This window comes from Malaclemys terrapin, chromosome 4, assembly GCF_027887155.1.
Source record: "Malaclemys terrapin pileata isolate rMalTer1 chromosome 4, rMalTer1.hap1, whole genome shotgun sequence".
NCBI classification, from domain to species: Eukaryota; Metazoa; Chordata; order Testudines; family Emydidae; genus Malaclemys; species Malaclemys terrapin.
In genome coordinates this window covers 141,078,533-141,097,758 of record NC_071508.1, presented here as the reverse complement: position 1 = coordinate 141,097,758, position 19,226 = coordinate 141,078,533, and the positions used below count along the sequence as shown (strand labels likewise).

At 42.7% G+C, this 19,226-nt stretch overlaps 1 protein-coding gene across 1 annotated transcript in view; it reads right to left on the bottom strand.

The window, feature by feature from the left end:
- Positions 1-19,226, bottom strand: part of LOC128836944 (coiled-coil domain-containing protein 175-like) — a 53,068-nt gene that overhangs the window by 22,381 nt on the left and 11,461 nt on the right. Inside the window, exons 5-10 of the mRNA XM_054027675.1 lie at positions 18,980-19,208; positions 17,666-17,788; positions 14,814-14,923; positions 12,404-12,485; positions 9,407-9,543; positions 3,495-3,605 (exon numbers count right to left, since the gene is read on the bottom strand). Of these exons, the coding sequence (XP_053883650.1) occupies positions 3,495-3,605; positions 9,407-9,543; positions 12,404-12,485; positions 14,814-14,923; positions 17,666-17,788; positions 18,980-19,208 (792 nt within the window). The remainder of the gene's footprint in view (positions 1-3,494; positions 3,606-9,406; positions 9,544-12,403; positions 12,486-14,813; positions 14,924-17,665; positions 17,789-18,979; positions 19,209-19,226) is intronic.

The window sequence follows — 19,226 nt, the reverse complement described above, 5'->3', positions numbered from 1 at the left end:
TATGCGTAGACCTCCCCCACCCTTTTCTGCAGAGAGAGACAGACCATGCCCAATGGCAGAAAAATGAAAAATAAGCTCTGAGAGTTGAAGTGCAAGGAGTTGCCACTCCCCGATGTGGTACTTGCCCATCTAAGACAGTTATTAGGGCACAGGATTCCATCATTTTGCACTGCTTCAAGGATCAGGGCTAATATATTCTGATTGCTACATGCTATACAGGGCTATCATGCTAAAAATAGCAGTGTGGAGGTTGCAGCTTGGGCTGGAGCTCAGGGTCTCAAACCTATGGGGGCAGATGTACTTGAGAGCCCAAGCTGCAAGATTCACACCACTCTGAAAACTGCTGTTTTTAGCTCCCTGGATGAGTTGCTCAATGTACCAGCCAATAACGCTGGTCTACAATTTTTGAGAAGTCGTCTGCTTCAGAGATAAAATGTGCTATTTATTATGTATTTTGATGTGCTGAATTCAAATATGACAATTGAAACAACTGATTGGCTACTGTTTCTAAGATATTTAAGTTTTTACATTTTATGTCTATGTATATTGTGTAGATAGTAGAGTTTTAATCATAAATTGTAAACCTAGGTCTTTTCATGTGTTTATGGTTGCTTTACATGATAATATTTCACCTGTCCTGTTTATGTAACACTTTAAAAATCAGCAACAGGATTATATAAATAAAATTTATTATGAAACAAAAGGCAAAAAAACTATTATGTACATAGTTTAGTCCTATTCAATGTCTACTCGGCGCTTCTTGGCTTGTCTCTTGTATTCATTAAATGGAGCATCTCTTGTCACTGTCTAGCAATAGTCTGCAAGCATTGATGGGCTCCATTTGCCCTGATAGTGTTTCTCCATTGTTGCAATGTCCTGGTGAAATCGCTCGCCGTGCTCGTCGCTCACTGCTCCACAGTTCGGTGGAAAAAAATCTAGATGAGGGTGCAAAAAATGTATCTTTAGTGACATGTTGCAACCAAGGCTTTTGTATGCCTTGAGGAGGTTTTCCACCAACAACCTGTAGTTGTCTGCCTTGTTGTTTCCGAGAAAATTTATTGCCACTAACTGGAAGGCTTTCCATGCCGGCCTTTCCTTGCCACGCAGTGCATGGTCAAATGCATCATCTCGAAGAAGTTCATGAATCTGAGGACCAACAAAGACACCTTCCTTTATCTTAGCTTCACTTAACCTTGGAAATTTTCCATGGAGGTACTTGAAAGCTGCTTGTGTTTTGTCAATGGCCTTGACAAAGTTCTTCATCAGACCCAGCTTGATGTGTAAGGTTGTTAACAAAATCTTCCTTGATTCAATAGGTGGTGGATGCTGAACACTTTTCCTCCCAGGCTCCAATGGCTGTCGGAGTGGCCAATCTTTCTTGATGTAGTGGGAATCTCTTGCACGACTATCCCATTCGCAGAGAAAACAGCAGTACTTTGTGTAACCAGTCTGCAGACCAAGCAAGAGAGCAACAACCTTCAAATCACCACAAAGCTGCCACTGATGTTGGTCACAGTTTATGCACCTCAAAAGTTGTTTCATGTTGTCATAGGTTTCCTTCATATGGACTGCATTACCAACTGGAATTGATGGCAAAACATTGCCATTATGCAGTAAAACAGCTTTAAGACTCGTCTTCGATGAATCAATGAACAGTCTCCACTCATCTGGCTCGTGAACGATGTTGAGGGCTGCCATCACACCATCGATGTTGTTGCAGGCTACAAGATCACCTTCCATGAAGAAGAATAGGACAAGATCCTTTTGACGGTCATGGAACATGGAAACCCTAACATCACCTGCCAGGAGATTCCACTGCTGTAGTCTGGAGCCCAACAGCTCTGCCTTACTCTTGGGTAGTTCCAAATCCCTGACAAAGTCAATCAGTTCACCTTGTGTTATGAGGTGTGGTTCAGAGGAGGAGGATGGGAGAAAATGTGGGTCCTGTGACATTGATGGTTCAGGACCAGAAGTTTCATCCTCTTCCTCATCTGACTCAAGTGAGAATGATTCTGGTGCCTTAGGAACCGGCAGTCCTTCTCCGTGGGGTACTGGGCGTATAGCTGATGGAATGTTTGGATAATGCACAGTCCACTTTTTCTTCTTTGACACACCTTTCCCAACTGGAGGCACCGTGCAGAAGTAACAATTGCTGGTATGATCTGTTGGCTCTCTCCAAATCATTGGCACTGCAAAAGGCATAGATTTCCTTTTCCTGTTCAACCACTGGTGAAGATTTGTTGCACAAGTGTTGCAGCATACGTGTGGGGCCCACCTCTTGTCCTGATCTCCAATTTTGCAGCCAAAATAAGGTGATAGGCTTTCTTAACCATAGTGGTTATGCTGCGCTTTTGTGATGCAAAAGTCACTTCACCACAAACATAGCAGAAGTTATCTGCACTGTTCACACAAGTACAAGGCATCTCTGCTTACTTTGGCTAAACAGAAATGTGTCCCTTTGCAAAATCAAACACTGACAAATAAGAGAGCACGACACTGTCTGATTTCTAGAGCTGATACAGGGCAATTTGTTCAGCAGAGTGATGTAAGCTTCGTTATGATTGCATCATCCATGACTTCTAGGAATAACATGATGCAATTCATATCATGTATGACGCAATACCAGCTTCAGATTGCATCATTCATTGTTTTGCCTAAAATGCAAGTACTGTCCAAACCCAGTCATAGATTTATTCATAGATCCAGTCAAAGATGTATTTTTGTTATTTCTGGTTTAAATTGAGATCCCTTCCCTTTATAACTCACTTATCCTCTGCCATTCCCAAGTCAAGAGTCGCATATACTGACCCAATAGCATATCTTGAAAACTAGAGCCAATCAACAATTTTAAGCATCATTTTCGTTCTCAGTGACCCAGAATTAGTAAAGTTTGACTACATTTATTTCAGAAGCATTTTGGCTGTAGAGCAGTGACAGGTCCCCAAAAGCTGTGCCAATAGTCACAGATCACAAGAATGCAGCAATGCTCTGTGAACACTCGCTCCAAGCACATCCTCTACACCAGGGAGCAAGATGCAGGCTATACCAAGTCTACACAACCCAGGGACTGCACCATATCAGAGGAAACCTCAGCTGCCCAATTAAGGCAGCTTTATGGCCCCTTTGCCCCACCAAAAAGGGGCTGTAGCCTGGACCAGGATCTGAGCCATTTACATTTGTTTAATTTTGAAGTTATGCATTCAATGCTATTTTTATACTATTTATCTGAATCAATGTCTTGTTCTTAATCTTCTTGTTTGTGTTTACTTTGCCTGGCAATAATAAACTGCAGGCAGCATTATCGGTAACTAAAAAAGCAAGACTTCTTTGCGTGTAGTTTTATACCAACTTGCTGGTATGGTTTATAAACTCATTTGGCTTTCTCTTTAAAGTATCTTTGAATGTTTAAGTTTTAGTCTTTCCCAAACTCACATGGGCCCATGATTAAGCTGCAGCCAGGTCATTAATACAGTCAATACTGAAAAGTGACATACTGAAAGATATCTTCGAATCTCTCAACTTCATCCTCCAAGTTTTGCTCCTCCACCACACGCTTTGACAGAACTTCAAGTCTTTCATCCAGCCAACTGGATAATCGTTCAAGGCTACAAAGAGAGAAAAATCAGTTAGCTCCTCAGTCATAAAAAGAAGTGATTTTACTCTTCAAAAAGAAAAGCTTTAGAAATAAAACTGCATTCTCTAAAAATCAGGACATAAGAAGGGCCATACTGGGGCAGACCAATGATCCATCTAGCCCAGTATCTTGTCTTCCACCAATGGCTAATGCCAGGTGCTTCAGCGGGAATGAACGTGAACAGATAATCATAGAGTGATCCATCCCGTCACCCATTCCCAACTTCTTGCAAAAAGAGCATAGGGACACTTCAGAGAATGGTTTTGCATCCCTACCCATCCTGGCTAATAGCCATTGATGGACCTATCCTCCAAGAACCTATCTAATTCTTTTTTGAACCCTGTTATAGTCTTGGCCTTCACAACATCCTCTGGCAAAGAGTTCCACCGATTCACTGTGCATTGTGTGAAGAAATACTTCCTTTTGTTTGTTTTAAACCTGCTGGCTATCATTTGGTAACCCCTAGTTCTTGTGTTATGAGAAGGAATACATTTATTTACTTCCTTTTTACCTTCTCCACATCAGTCACGATGGGGTAACCAGATCTGCACGCAGTATTCCAGATGTGGGCATACCATGGATTTATATAGCGGCAACATGATATTTTCTGTCTTATTTATCCCTTTCCTAATGATTCCCAACATTTGGTTCGCTTTTTTGATTGCTGCTGCACATTGAGTGGCTGTTTTCACAGAATTATCCACAATGACTCCAAGATCTCTTTTTTGAGTGGTAACAGCTAATTTAGACCCCATCATTTTATATGTATAGTTGGGATTATGTTTTCCAATGTGCATTACTTTGCATTTATCAACACTGAATTTCATCTGCCATTTTGTTGCCCAGTTTTGTGAGATCCCTTTGTAACTCTTCGCAGTCGGCTTTGGACTTAACTATCTTGAATAGTTTTGTATCATCTGCAAATTTGCCACCTCACTGTTTACCCCTTTTTCCAGATCATTTATGGTTATTTTAAACAGCATTGGTCCCAGTACAGACCCCTGGGGGACACCACTATTTACCTCTCTCCATACTGAAAACTGACCATTTATTCTTACCCTTTGTTTCCTATCTTTTAACTAGTTACTGATCCATGAGATGACCTTCCCTTTTATCCCATGACTGCTTACTTTGCTGAGCCATTACAAACGTTGAATCTATTTTCTCATGTAAGTATCCTCACACGTCTTATCAAACTGTCTGTACTGGGCTAATTTGATTATCACTTCAAAAGTTTTTTTCTCTTACTTAATTGGCCTCTTAGAGTTGGTAGGACAACTCCCACCGTTTCATGCTCTCTGTATATGTATATATATATCTCCTCAATATACGTTCCATCCTATGCATCCGAAGAAGTGGGCTGTAGCCCACGAAAGCTTATGCTCAAATAAATTTGTTAGTCTCTAAGGTGCCACAAGTACTCCTGTTCTTTTTACTTTGTTTAAGAGCCTTTGGTGAGGGACCTTGTCAAAGGGTACATCTACACTACAGCGGGGAGTCGATTTAAGATACGCAAATTCAGCTACGTGAATAGCGTAGCTGAATTCGACGTATTGCAGCCGACTTACCCCGTTGTGAGGACGGCGGCAAAATCGACTTCTGCCGCTTTTTGTCGGCGGCGCTTACTACCACCTCCGCTGGTGGAGTTAGAGCGCCGATTCGGGGATCGATTGTCGCGTCCCGACGGGACGCGATAAATCAATCCCCGAGAGGTCGATTTCTACCCGCCGATTCAGGCGGGTAGTATAGACCAGACCAAAGGCTTTCTGAAAATCTAAGTACACTGTATCCACGGGATCACCTTTGTCCACATGCTTGTTGACCCCCTCAAAGAATTTTAGTAGATTGACGAGGCATGATTTCCCTGTACAAAAACCATACTGACTCTTCCCTAACAAATCATGTTCATCTATCTGTCTGATAATTCTGTTCTTTACTACAGTTTGAATCAATTTGCCTAGTACTGAAGTTAGGCTTACTGGCCTGTAATTGCTGGGATTGCCTCTGGAGCCCTTTTTAAAAATTGGTATCACATTAGCTATCCTCCAGTCATTTGGTACAGAAGCTGATTTAAATGATAGGTTACAGACTACAGTTAGTAGTTCTGCAATTTCCCATTTGAGTTCCTTTAGAATGCTTGGGTGAATACCATCTGGTCTTGGTGATTTATTACTGTTTAATTTATCAATCTGTTTCAAAACCTCCTCTAATGATGCCTCAATCTGGGACAGGTCCTCAGATTTGTTACCTAAGAAGAATGGCTCAGGTGTGGGAATCTCCCTCACATCCCCAGCCATGAAGACCGATGCAAAGAATTCATTTAGTTTCTCCACAATGGCCTCATCTTCCTTGAGTGCTCCTTTAGCATCTCCATCATCCAGTCACCCCACTGTTTGTTTAGCAGGCTTCCTGCTTTGGACTTTTTTTTTTTTTTTGCTGTTACTTTTTGAGTCTTTGGCTAGCTGCTCTTCAAATTCTTTTTTATCCTTCCTAGTTATATTTTTACACTTCACTTGCCAGAGTTTATGCTCCTTTCTATTTTCCTCCATAGAATTTAACTTCCCCTTTTTACAGGATGCTTTTTTGCCTCTAACTGCTTCTTTTACTTGGTTGCTTAGTCACAGTGGCACTTTTCTGGTCCCCTTGCTATGTTTTTTAATTAGGGGGTTTCATTTAAAATGAGCCTCTATTACGATGTCTTTAAAAAGCTTACATGCAGCTTGCCGGGATTTCACTTTTGGTGCTGTACCTTTTAATTTCTGGTAACCAACTTCTTCATTTTCGTATAGCTCCCCTTTCTGAAATTAAATTTTACTGTGGTGGGCTGCTTTGGTGACCCCCTCCCCATAGGGATGTTAAATTTTCTTACATTATGGTCACTATTACCAAGCGGTTCAGCTACATTCATCTCTTGGACCAGATCCTGTGCTCCACGTAGGACTAAATCAAGAATTGCCTCTCCTCTTGTGGGTTCCAGGAATAAGCTGCTCCAAGAAGCAGTCATGTAAGGTGTCAAGAAATTTGATCTCTGCATCCAGTCCTGAGGTGACTGTGACCCTCTGTACCCCAAAGCAACACTCTGGCACCTCCATATTTACCATAGTTTTAGGATTATGATATGCTTTGTACAAAGTATGCCTTGTGAGGTATCATTTTAAAAGTCTTGATCTGTTGAACATTAATACCCTGTTGGATTGTATGTGCTACCATATGGGAAATTATGGAATTTTGCTATGTGTGTGTTACTGAAATATGTTGCAAGGTTGGGAACACCCACAACCCGCCTTTCAGGTACAACAATGGAGCAACCAGACACTGATAATGACCCATTAAGAGGAATACAGACTCACAAGGACTACTCCAGGAACTGTATACAATGAAGGCCTCTCAGAGAGAGCACGTAGACAACGGAGACTGCTTGATTCACCTCATAGCAAAAGATCCTTCCAGTAAGCTGGAAGAACTATAAAGGAGGGGAAGTGACATCATCATTTGTCCTCACTCCCCCCACAACTCAACACTTGGAAACATATCTGAAGAACAAAGACTTAACTGGGGAAGTGGTCCCAGGCTGGAAAGGAGAATCCCAGCTCTTGTATTAAGGAACTATACCAGGGGTCGGCAACCTGCGGCACGCAAGCCAATTTTTACTGGCACGCTGCTGCCAGCCAGGGTCCCGGCCGCTGGCCCCGCTCAGCCCCCTGCCTGCCTGGGTGAACGGAATCCTAGGCTGGCAGCGGGGCCGACGGCCAGGACCCTGGCTGGCAGGAGCCGGCAGCCGGAACTCCAGACCGTCAGCGGGCTGAGCTGCTCAGCCCGCTGCCGGTCTGGGGTGCCGTCCATCGGCCCCGCTCAGCCAACTGCCAGTGTAGGGTCCTGGCCGCCGGCCCCTTGCCAGCCGGGATCCCGTCCGCCGGCCCCGCTCAGCCCGCTACCGGCCTGGATGGATGGAACCCCGGACTGGCAGCAGGCTGAGCGGGGCCAGTGGCCAGGACCCCGTCTGGCAGGGGCTGGCGGACAGAACCCCAGACCAGCAGCACAGGTGGCAGATGGAACCGCAGACCGGCAGTGCGCTGAGCTGCTCAGCCCGATGACGGTCTGGGGTGCCGTCCATCGGCCCCGCTCAGCCAACTGCCAGTGTAGGGTCCTGGCCGCCGGCCCCTTGCCAGCCGGGATCCCGTCCGCCGGCCCCGCTCAGCCCGCTACCGGCCTGGATGGATGGAACCCCGGACTGGCAGCAGGCTGAGCGGGGCCAGTGGCCAGGACCCCGTCTGGCAGGGGCTGGCGGACAGAACCCCAGACCAGCAGCACAGGTGGCAGATGGAACCGCAGACCGGCAGTGCGCTGAGCTGCTCAGCCCGATGACGGTCTGGGGTTCCGTCCGCCGGCCCCTGCCAGCCGGGGTCCCTGTCGCCGGCCCCGCTCAGCCCGCTGCCAGTCTGGGGTTCTGTCGGGGGCCCCTGTTAATGTAAAATGTATTACTGGCACACGAAACCTTAAATTACTGAAGACTGGGCACGCCACTTCTCAAAGGTTGCCGACCCCTGGACTATACCATCAGGGTGAGACATGGCTTGATTGAAATCCTGTCTAATTTACAGAACTCAGATTGTGATTTTATTTTTATTTCTTAGGTAACCAACTTTGATCTGTGGGTTTATTACTTATAATCACTTAAAATCTGTCTTTCTGTAGTTAATAAATCTGTTCTATATTTTACCTAAAACACTGGGTTTTGCTTGAAGTGCTTGGGGAATCTGCTCAGTGTACAAAAGCTGGCACATGTCCACTTTCCTTCGTGGAAGTGGCAAACTGGGTAATAAACTTACACTGGTCAGGCTGGGGAGCTATGGGGAATTGGCTGAAGCTTCTCTATTGCTGGTTCATGAGTGGCTAGGAAAAGCATTCACGTAACTCAGCTGTGTGTGTCCCTGCGTAAGTGCAGGACCTGGAGAGGTTTGCAGATTGTCACAGCATCACCGTGTGAGAGGGAACCCAGATTGTTATGACAGAGGGCTCAGTGATACCCCAGTTCCAGGTTGTGACTCAGGGAACCCATCACAGTGATATGTACCCAGTCAATATGGGGATAGGTGAAATTCCCCATTATTATTGAGTTTATTTTTATAGCTTCTCTAATCTCCCTGAGCATTTCACAGTCACTATCACCATCCTGGTCAGTAGTATATCTCTACTGCTATATTCTTATTATTCAAACATGGAATTACTAGCCATAGAGATTCTATGGTACAGTTTGGTTCAGTTAAGATTTTTTTCTTCATTTGACTCTACGCTTTTGTTCACATATAGTGCCACTCCCCCACCAGTACGACCTATTCTGTCCTTCTGATATATTTTGTACTCTAATACTACAGTGTCCCATTGACTATCCTCATTCCACAAAGTTTCTGTGATGCCTATTATATCAATATCCTCATTTAATACAAGGCACTCAAGTTCACCCATCTTAATATTTAGCCTTCTAGCATTTGTATATAAGCACTTAAAAATTGTCACTTTTTAGCTGTCTGCCATCATGTGATATAACTGAATGGGCTCTTTTTCATTTGGCTGTTTCTCATCAGATTCTATCCATATTTTATATATTCCATCCTCTCCTCCTTACTAAGATACAGAGAATCTCCGTTAGTAGATCGTCCCTTATGAGATATCTCAGTCCAAATCACATGCTCCTCCACACCTGTCGGCTTTCCCTTAGTTTAAAAACTGCTCTACAACCTTAGAATTAAGAAATTGACAGATTAAACCTACTCTGTTGCCGCCTCATCCCTTTTTGCATGTAAGTGTTCCTCTTCTGCCAGTAATATCCGATACTGGCTACTTATAAATTTATTTTCATGTTTAAGTTTTCTATTCAGGCCTTCAGCTGTACGTAATTCTTCCTTAGCCTAGAAATAAAGACCAAAGATAGTTACTAAATATTCATTCTAATTCCCAGTCTATTTTACATATATCTAATAGTCATAGTAATAATACTTTGTACTGCCACATCACCTTCCATCAGAAAATCTGAAAGACTTTTAAATTAATTAAACTTCACAGCACCTGTGTGACCCTAAGAACCCCTCAGTACCAACTTGCAAAGCCTATAACATACTGATCTTCATAATTGTTACAAGATATATGTACAGATACTATTTAAGGAGCTGTGACTATGTCCCAAAATTGGTGTCCAAGGCAGAGCTGACAAACAGGTTTGGGGTCAGATAAAGGACGTTGATCCACCTGTCTCTCTGTTGGCTATGTAGATTAAGCATGATAAGACAACACAATGGAAGCCAAATCTGCCTGCAGACTAAGCAGGAGTATGTGAAGACACCTTGGAGCCTGCATCCCAGGAAAAGAACCACAGGGGTTCATCCTGACTCTGGGGACAAAAACAGTGGTCTTTGGCATATAAGAGGAAGGCAAGAGGACATCTTTTTTATCTTTCACTGAGGAAGCAAAAGAACCGCCCTTTTTGCATTCATGGAAGTTGAATCCTAGCCATATTGGTTAGTGATGCTGGAAGAAAGCTTTGTGTAACATAAAACTGCTTTCAGACAGATGTTTAGCCTGTTAAAGTTAAGTTCAGACAATGAGAAGTGTGTTATACTTGGTTTTTTATATCAGAGGGGTAGCCGTGTTTGTCACTTTTTACAGATCCAGACTGAGAGTCCCGTGGCTCCTTATAGACTAACAGACGTATTGGAGCATAAGCTTTTGTGGGTGAATACCCACTTCGTCAGATGCATGACACCTGACGAAGTGGGTATTCACCCATGAAAGCTTATGCTCCAATACGTCTGTTAGTCTATGAGGTGCCATAGGACTCTTTGTTGTTTTTTTATGTAACCATTTATGTTTCCATCATCCTGACTCAGTATCTCTTAAATCTTAATCTTTGATAATACACTTATGACTGTTTCCTTCCCAATACAGCTCAGCACAGGAATGTTATAAAGGACCTCATCCTGATTTGTATCAGTCAAGCTGTGTGTATACTGTTCCCTTGGGGACAGCTTACCTGGTCATTTCTTTGAGTATCCCATGACAGAAGCCAGTTACTACTGGGGGACACTTCAGAGGATCTCAGGGACTGGGTTGTACCTAGTATTAATCTGCAAGGCAAAGTTAGGGCTGACATAAGCCCAGAGAAGAATGCGTGAGTGGCTGACAGTCTGGCAGTGTCAGGGAGCTGACACCCAGTTATTACCATTTAGACTCCCTTTCACTGGAAGCAGTGGGTAACAAGGTGACTCACAGTCTTGGGCACCCCAAGAAAATATCACACCCTGGAAGATACAGTAGATGAGGGTTATTGCTTCACCCAATCTTCAGCTCCATTGTAGCACAGCTTCTTTGGAACAGACCCTAGGAAATATTCACCAGTCCACTCTGACTACTTTGTGCTGCTCCACCTCCAGACAAAAGCCATAAACCCAATTTAACTGGCTGGTTAAGTCAGGTTTATGCCTGCTTTGAATCAGGGGAGTGATTAAAAAGAAAACTGCCAGAGCTGTACCAGTGAATTTGGATCCTCAATTTTACCTGATGATAGCTACTAGAGAAATAAGTTCATTTGCCTAAGAGTGAGCCGCATGTATTGAAAACTAGAGGATGAAACAGCTGTAAAATCCAAAAGGTGAAAACATGCTAAATTTATAGAACATGGTCAGTTATACTATTTCACCTTTTGTCATTGATTCTTGTACACTGAGATCCACTTATTTAGAGTTTATTACTTCACTCCTATGTTAAACAACTCAAACCCAATGCTATAGCAGGGCACATTAAAAATAATACCTGCTGTAAAAATTGTCTGATTCCAAGGATGTTTTTTGAGCCCTAAAACAAACATGTATTGAAATAAAACAAATGCTATTTAAACTCTGAACATGCAAATGATTGTGCCTTGTCAGACCCCACTTTTGCAAATAATTGCAGTCAATGAGGTTCTGTGCAGGTGTGATGGCTCACCCACTTGCAGCCTCTGGGCCCAAGTGATTACTTGATAACAAATTAGTCCAATTTTAGAATATTAACCTAGAGTGCACCCACAAATACAACACAATAAAAATGTGACAAAAAGTAGCTCTGATCAAGAAATACACTTTCTGCATACAAACTACAACATAAAATAATAATCAAAGGGGTAGCCGTGTTAGTCTGGATCTGTAAAAGCAGCAAAGAGTCCTGTGGCCTTATAGACTAACAGACGTATTGGAGCACGAGCTTTCGTGGGTGAATACCCATTTCATGCATCCGAAGAAGTGGGTATTCACCCACGAAAGCTCATGCTCCAATACGTCTGTTAGTCTATAAGGTGCCACAGGACTCTTTGCTGCTTTTAACATAAAATAATGCTGCTTATATAAATTATACCTATTAACAGATCACATCACAGGTATTTTATAGTTACTTATGGCTGAACTGCCTGGCAGTTGATAGCCTGCTGGGCGGCTGCTGCACAGGGAACTTAGGGGAGTGGGGAACTGATAGGGGAGCTGCCGGCCCACCTTGGTTCCAAGCCCCCATCAGCTAGCACCAAAGCGCTGCTCTTTCTGCAAGCAGTGGACAAAGCAGGCGGCCGCCAAATAACGTTATAAGGGAGCATTGCGCAACTTTAAACGAGCATGTTTTCTAATTGATCAGCAACGTAACAACGAAACAACGTTAACCGGGACAACTTTAAGTGAGGAGTTACTGTATATTCATATATTTTAAAAACCAACGAAGTAGTAAAAAAAAAAAAAATCTGCTTCTTACCTTTGCTATATCAATATTTAGATTCTCTCTTTCTTGGGCAATTTTTGATTGCAGAAGCAGTAGATCAGAATCGAGGCTATGTCTATGAAACAAAGCCAATGCAGACATATTAAGGAGTGAACATGAACAAAGAACTATGACCAATGGCCTGTTAAATGTTTCACGTTCTCATACCTTTAGTGTAAACACAACATACCATATTTTAGAATGCACCTTGAATGTTTATCAAATACAGAGATTTTTCTACTCGCCAGTAGGCGCTTCCCATATACACACCTGACTAATATACAACTTGTGACGCAGATAAAGCCAGTGACAGTGGGTATGTCTACACTACAACCGGAGATTGGATAGCAGCGTGTGTAGACGTACCTGCACTAGCTGTGATCTAGCTGGCTTGCTAAAAACAGCAGTGAAGATGTGGCAGCACAGACTTCAGTGAGAGCTATACTAGACTGCCGTGAGACCCTGGGGTATCTACTCATCTTGCTATCTTGCACTGAAGCCCACGCAGCTGCATCTTCACTGCTAATTTTAACCAATTTAATGCTAAGAAGGCCTACCCAAGCTGCAATTAGCCACAACATTAGCACTAGGAGGCCTACCCAAGCTGCAATCACACCTTTGACTGCAGCGTAGACATATCCAGCGATACCAGCCTCGTGGATGGAATACAAATTGAAAACAAATTCATAAATCTTGCTTCTGATGGACATTGTGTGCTTGCGTGCCTTAGAGATGGCAGGGGAAGCATGACAGTTGTTCACTTTCCTTGCTCCTCATGCAGGATTGCCCATGGTCAAGCAAGGAGCCACCTGGCCCATCCTTCTAGCTAGAGGAAAAATGTGAGAAGGAAGAAATCTGGTAAAGGAGGGAAGAATTTAAGAAAGGAAGAGGAGAAGAACTGGTGGCTTCATAACAAAGAAATGTGGAAACTTGAGAGCCCCACGTAGTTTGTACTTTGGGATTTGTGCCAAACACAGGGAAAGAAGGAACATATTGCCGTAGGTCTTCAGTTTAACTTAAATGACTAAGGCCCTGGCCCATTATATAATATGAGGTGGAGCTAGAGATAATGGCAAGAAAATGTAGAGCAAAAAAGGCACCTCACACACTTTGGGGACTATAAAAAATAAGTGTCATACAAAGGGAATGCTTTTGTCATACCAACCAATGAAATTCACTGCAGCACGTCACAAAGGCCCTGAGCCCGTGAACGTGTATGTATGTGCTTCAATTTATTACCATGAATAGTCCCACTGAAGTCAACACTCATGGTAGTAAAATGAAGCATGTACATAAATGCTGACAGATCAGGGCCACGTTCCAGTACTGGACTGCAGCTGGATTTTGAAAAGAACTGAATAGTTTTATTACTAATAATGACACGCGTAGTTATGCCAGCTAGGAAAAGGGTAGTCAAACTTCAGGGTTCAAGGCAATAAGATCATTTATACAGGGCTCCCAGAATTAATATTTTCTCTATGGTTAGGTGCTCTTGCCTTCCTCCAAAGCATCAGGTATTAGCCATTGGTGGAGGCAAGATCTTGGATTTCAACTGGAAGTCTGATTTGCAAAGAAAATTCCCATGTTGTATTTTTCCATCAGCTGAAAAAAACACTTAATTTCAAAATTGTTAAAAAGCTCAGAGAAATTACTGAGCATGTGGACATTTCACTGTAGCCCTTCAGTCGGGGTAATCTAGGAGCCAAATGATGAGCTCGGTAGTGCCATTTAAAATAATCCATGACTCAGCTTCCTCCCTGCCCCTTTGGGGTGTCTTTCACCTTTGGGAGCACCTGGCAGGAGTAGTCCCTGCCCTACAGAGCACAGGGATTGTAGCTGTTCAGGAGGGCAACATAGTGCATTGGTGTTGACCCTCCCCAGCCCACACACACAGAGCAGCTGGGCACAATTCTGGCCCTATGTACACTGTATGTGACTATTTATTCCATGGCAACTACCTCAAATTCATCAGTATATCATTTGAGTTATTTTTTGTGTGTGTGTGCCCACTGAAGTCAATGGAAAGAATCCCACTGACTTCAATGAGCACTGTATTGGCCCCTAAAATATTGCTATTTTAAGTCAGCCACTCTGTGTCTTTATAAACAATCACACAAACAGAAAGATTGACAGGTGACCTGCAATATTTTAGAAAGAGGGGTAGTTTGATTCCCAGGAATAGCACTGGATTGTGCAACCAGTGCACGGATTAGATGCCAAAGCTACATTTATAAATACAATAACTGACTTGAAGTTACTTACCATTCTATATATTTAATTATTCAAATAATTTATTAAATCTGGCTGGTTACAAACAAATACTGTTGTTAACTCCTTAAAGATTACAGAAATTTTAAATGCTGATACAAGTTTAGCAAAGAGAACAAAGAATCAAATCACATACTTCCTTTCGCAGAGTTCCAGCTTTTCCATCATTTTAAGTTTTAATTCCATTATTAGTTGTTCATTTGTTTCTTTCAGTCGTGCTATCTGAACTTTCTCATTAAAAATAATCTATTAAAAATTAAATTAGTTAGTACTGATGTACAATATTTCCATAAATAGTACTCACATAATTAATTTACTGCTACTTCTTTTCTTTTTTAAAGATCATGTAATTTTTGCATATGACTTTTGTGTAACTTTTTAATATTTATTCTGAAATGTCACAAGCAAAACCATTAGCCAATATCCAAAAAAAAAAAAAAAAGATATTTAAGGTACTAGTCAAGCCAGTGCTTTGCTATAACTCTATTTTATCACTATCAGTGTTAATAAATTGAGTCACAGTGATAACCAAAAGAGATTTAAAGATCTTTGAGCTACAAACTCTATCCTCTAACTTGTCTTCACTGCAGAGTTAATTTGAATTATAATTTGAGGTTAGCCCCTAACTCAGTGGTCCCCAACCTTTTTGTGGCTAATAGCACATTCATGTTTTCTGAAGAGTGTGGCGGGCGCCAACAACTATTCAAGGCTTTTTTTTTGCGGCAGTTCTGGGCAGCGCGGAGAGAAGCCGCGAGGACAGAGAACACCGCGCCCTGCAGCCCCGGAGTTCTCTGTCCCCGGCAGGCGCGGGGCCCCAGCTTCTCTCCCTTGCTGGGCACTAGGCGGGCCCCATGCCTGGCGGGGACCTAGAACACTGGCACCCACAGCCTGCAGCCCTGGAGTTCTCTGTCCCCAGCAGGCGTGGGGCTGCGGCATCTCTCCGGCTTAAGACGCGGCCCCGCACCTGCCAGGGACCGAGAACACCGGCACCCGCAGTCTGCAGCCCCGGAGTTCTCTGTCCCCGGCAGGCGCGGGGCCACGGCTTCTCTCCCCTGCTGGGCACTAGGCGGGCCCCGTGCCTGCCGGGGACAGAGAACACCGCGCCCACAGCCTGAGTTCTCTGTCCCCATCAGGTGCGGGGCCGCGGCTTCTCTCCCCTGCTGGGCACTACGCGGGTGCACATAAATGCCCCGGTAGGCGTCATGGCGCCCGCAGGCACCGCGTTGGGGACCACTGCTCTAACTCAACTCCTGTCCACATACAAAAACCTTAACAAGTGCAGTAGTGCTTTTAATTCAAGTTGGCTGCCCCATCAGGAGGTATGGGCCGACCCATCAGGAGCTAATCCAATAACCCTGTGCTGCTCATGTGTTATTTCACCACGTCGACTCTACGGGGACTGTAGCAGCATAGTTGTGGCACCATAGCTGGGCCAGCACAACTCCATAGTGTACTCGCAGACTACAGCAACGGAAGGAGTTTTTCCGTCATTGTAGAAACATCACCTCCCCAGGCGACGGTAACTAAGGCTATGTCTGCACTACAAAATTGTGTCGACCTAATTTATGTCGGCATACAGCCACTGCAGTTATTAAATCTCTTGTGTGCATGCACACTTGGCTCCATGGGTCGACAGTGCGCGGTCCTCACCAGAAGCACTTACATCGATTGCACTATCAGTGTGGGGCATCATGGGACGGTTCCTCAAAGCAAGTGACAGTCGACGTAAGCAACCCAGTGTCTACATGGACACTGTGCTGGTCTAACTATATTGACCGTGACTCTATACTACTGGGGGGGGGGGGAGGGTGTTACTAAATCAGCATACAGAGGCACTAACGTCAGCGGGAGCCAAATTGAAGTGAAGAGACTTTCACAGCTAGGTTGACGCAAAACAGTTTATGTTGATTAACTGCATAGCACAGACCAGGCCTGAGTTGCTGGAAACATTCCTAGCTGCATCTACATTCTGAGATAGGTTGGCACAGCTACCGCTGTGGATTTTTCACATCCTTGAGCACTGTACCTACATTGACCTAAATTTTAAGTGTAGACAGGCCTAACTCAAGAGGAATTAATTAAAATGTAGATAACTCAAGTTGCTTCTGCAGTGAAGACATAGGGTAAGAGGACAGATGAAGATACTGATCTCTCCCTACATTTTTAAAAGAAGTTATTCCTGTGAAAAAACAAGGGAAAACTGTTTTTGGATTATATGGGGTAAAAATGGTAACCAGTATTGCGTGGAAGGCAAAGAAATCCCAATTACCCTTTTCATCCTATTAGTTCTGACTTCCCAGATCTTGAGATGCCCTATATTGTATTTAGTCATGCATCAATGGGAGCGGTGTTATTTTGTCCAACTTACTTTTGAGAGTCCTGTGCAATGGGGCTTCCATCACTTCCTTTGGTTGATTATTCCATATTCTAATACATCTCATTGCCAAGATATCTTTCCTGATATGCAGGTTAAGTGTTCTCCTTTCTATAATTCCCATTGTTCCTAGTTACGCCACCTTGGACCACACTCAATAACCCCTTTTTCTGTTTGGTATTTTTAGCCATCAAGTATTTGCAATTTGTCACTTCTCCCCGTTAGCCTTGATTCTGCAAGTGGCTCTGCTTGGGCAATCATCTGGAGCCAGTTACAGGAATGGGGCCTGTGTCATCATCTAGCTGAGCTGTTGCATGTATATAACGTATATAACAATTATTCTGCTATAGCAATACTGGTATGACTTCCCCACGCGGACACTCTATTCCAGAACAAAAGTGACTTTATTATGGAATAATTACTGGTTAATTTCCTCATGTAGACAAGTCCTTAGCTCTTTTATTCTTTCTTCATAGAAGCTGGTCCCTCCAGCCCTCTTCTCTCAACTCCCTCCAATTTGTCCAGCTATTAAATTAAAAGTTGATGCTCTTTACAGTAAGAATTTGCATTGAAATAAGAACTCTACTGCGAGAAGCTAGTTACTTTCTCCTTACCGCTGTATTTTGAGCTATCTCAGACTGCACAGCCAATAGCTTTATGGACAATTTTTCGAATTCATCCTTTTTTCCTGAAGTTTTTTCCTTCTGAAGATCAAGTTTTGTTTTCATCTCTGCGTTCTACATTTAAAAATATAACCATTTTTACAAGCTACTATGTATTGCTTAACTAAAGAAGAAAGTCTCTATATTTGTAAATAGGGCAATCTCTGGAGCCTTTCAATAAAAAGTGTTACACTAATGGGAAAATTATACTAGAAGAAAAGAACTTTCTACAGGGACACTGTCTATAATTTCTGTGCACAAACCCTACAGGAAAATCCTATTAATAATTCATTAAAATAGAGTATTAATTTAGGCTCTGACCCAGCAAAGACTTATGCACATGCTTAGTTTTATATGCTATAAACAGTCCCACTAACTTACACGGGACTACTCACGGTGCATAAAATTAGGCACGTGATTAGGTCCTGGCAGTACTGGGGCTATAATTTGTTCTACAGAAAAATATTTTTGTCAAACTAAAAGAATGTAATATCCTTTTACAGTGTTTCTCAAACGTTTGAACTGGTGACCCCTTTCACATAGCAAACCTCCGAGGGGGGCCCCCCCCTTATAAATTAAAAACACGTTTTTATATATTTAACACCATTATAAATGCTGCAGGTGAAGCGGGGTTTGGGGTGAAGGCTGGCAGCTCACGACCCCCCATGCAATAACTTTGCGACCCCCTGAGGGGTCCCGACCCCCAGTTTGAGAACCCCTTAAGATATATTTTATGGCATTTTTCAAAATAGAAATCAAATAAGAAAGACAAAATATAAAAGCAATACAATAAAGATATTTTTCTTCTCTCTCTCTTCTCATATTAAAGTAATTAAACAGAAGAAGTCAGAATTCAATAGGCAATTTAAGAGAATATAAGAAAAATATATATACATACATACACACTCTCTCTATATAAAAGTTCTTATATTCTCTTAAATTCCATAGTGTGTGTGTGTTGGACCCTGTCCCCACTCCAATATAAAGAGTTTGTTTGGAAGTCAATTTCCTTTTGTATTGTTATGAAGGCATAATTTGACTCCATGAGAACAAACTGTGTAAAATGTTTAGCATAAATATTATTATTATGATTTGTTATTTGTATGATCATAGTACTCGGGAGCCCTACTCATCGACCAGGACCCCATTGTGCTAGGCACTGAATAAACATCAACATTTCAGTATAATTCCTAAAACCATTTCAGTTTTGCAGCTATATAAACATGTATACATTTATGACTGTGGAGTACAGCGCCTGATATTTACCTTTCTAGCCCACATTTCGATTTCATCATTAAATATTTGTATTTCTTTAGCTAGAACATCTTTCACTTCTTTGATAGCATTCATTAGGTTGATTATTTCTTGTTCTGCATCCCTTTTTTTGTTGCAAAACTCATTTAAAAGTATATTTGTGTTAGCTTTCTGTGCCATCTGCTGGTTCAGTAAGTCTACAGCTTCTTCATGCTGGACCCACAGCCACTCTTGGTCCTTACTGGCAAAAATAAATCAG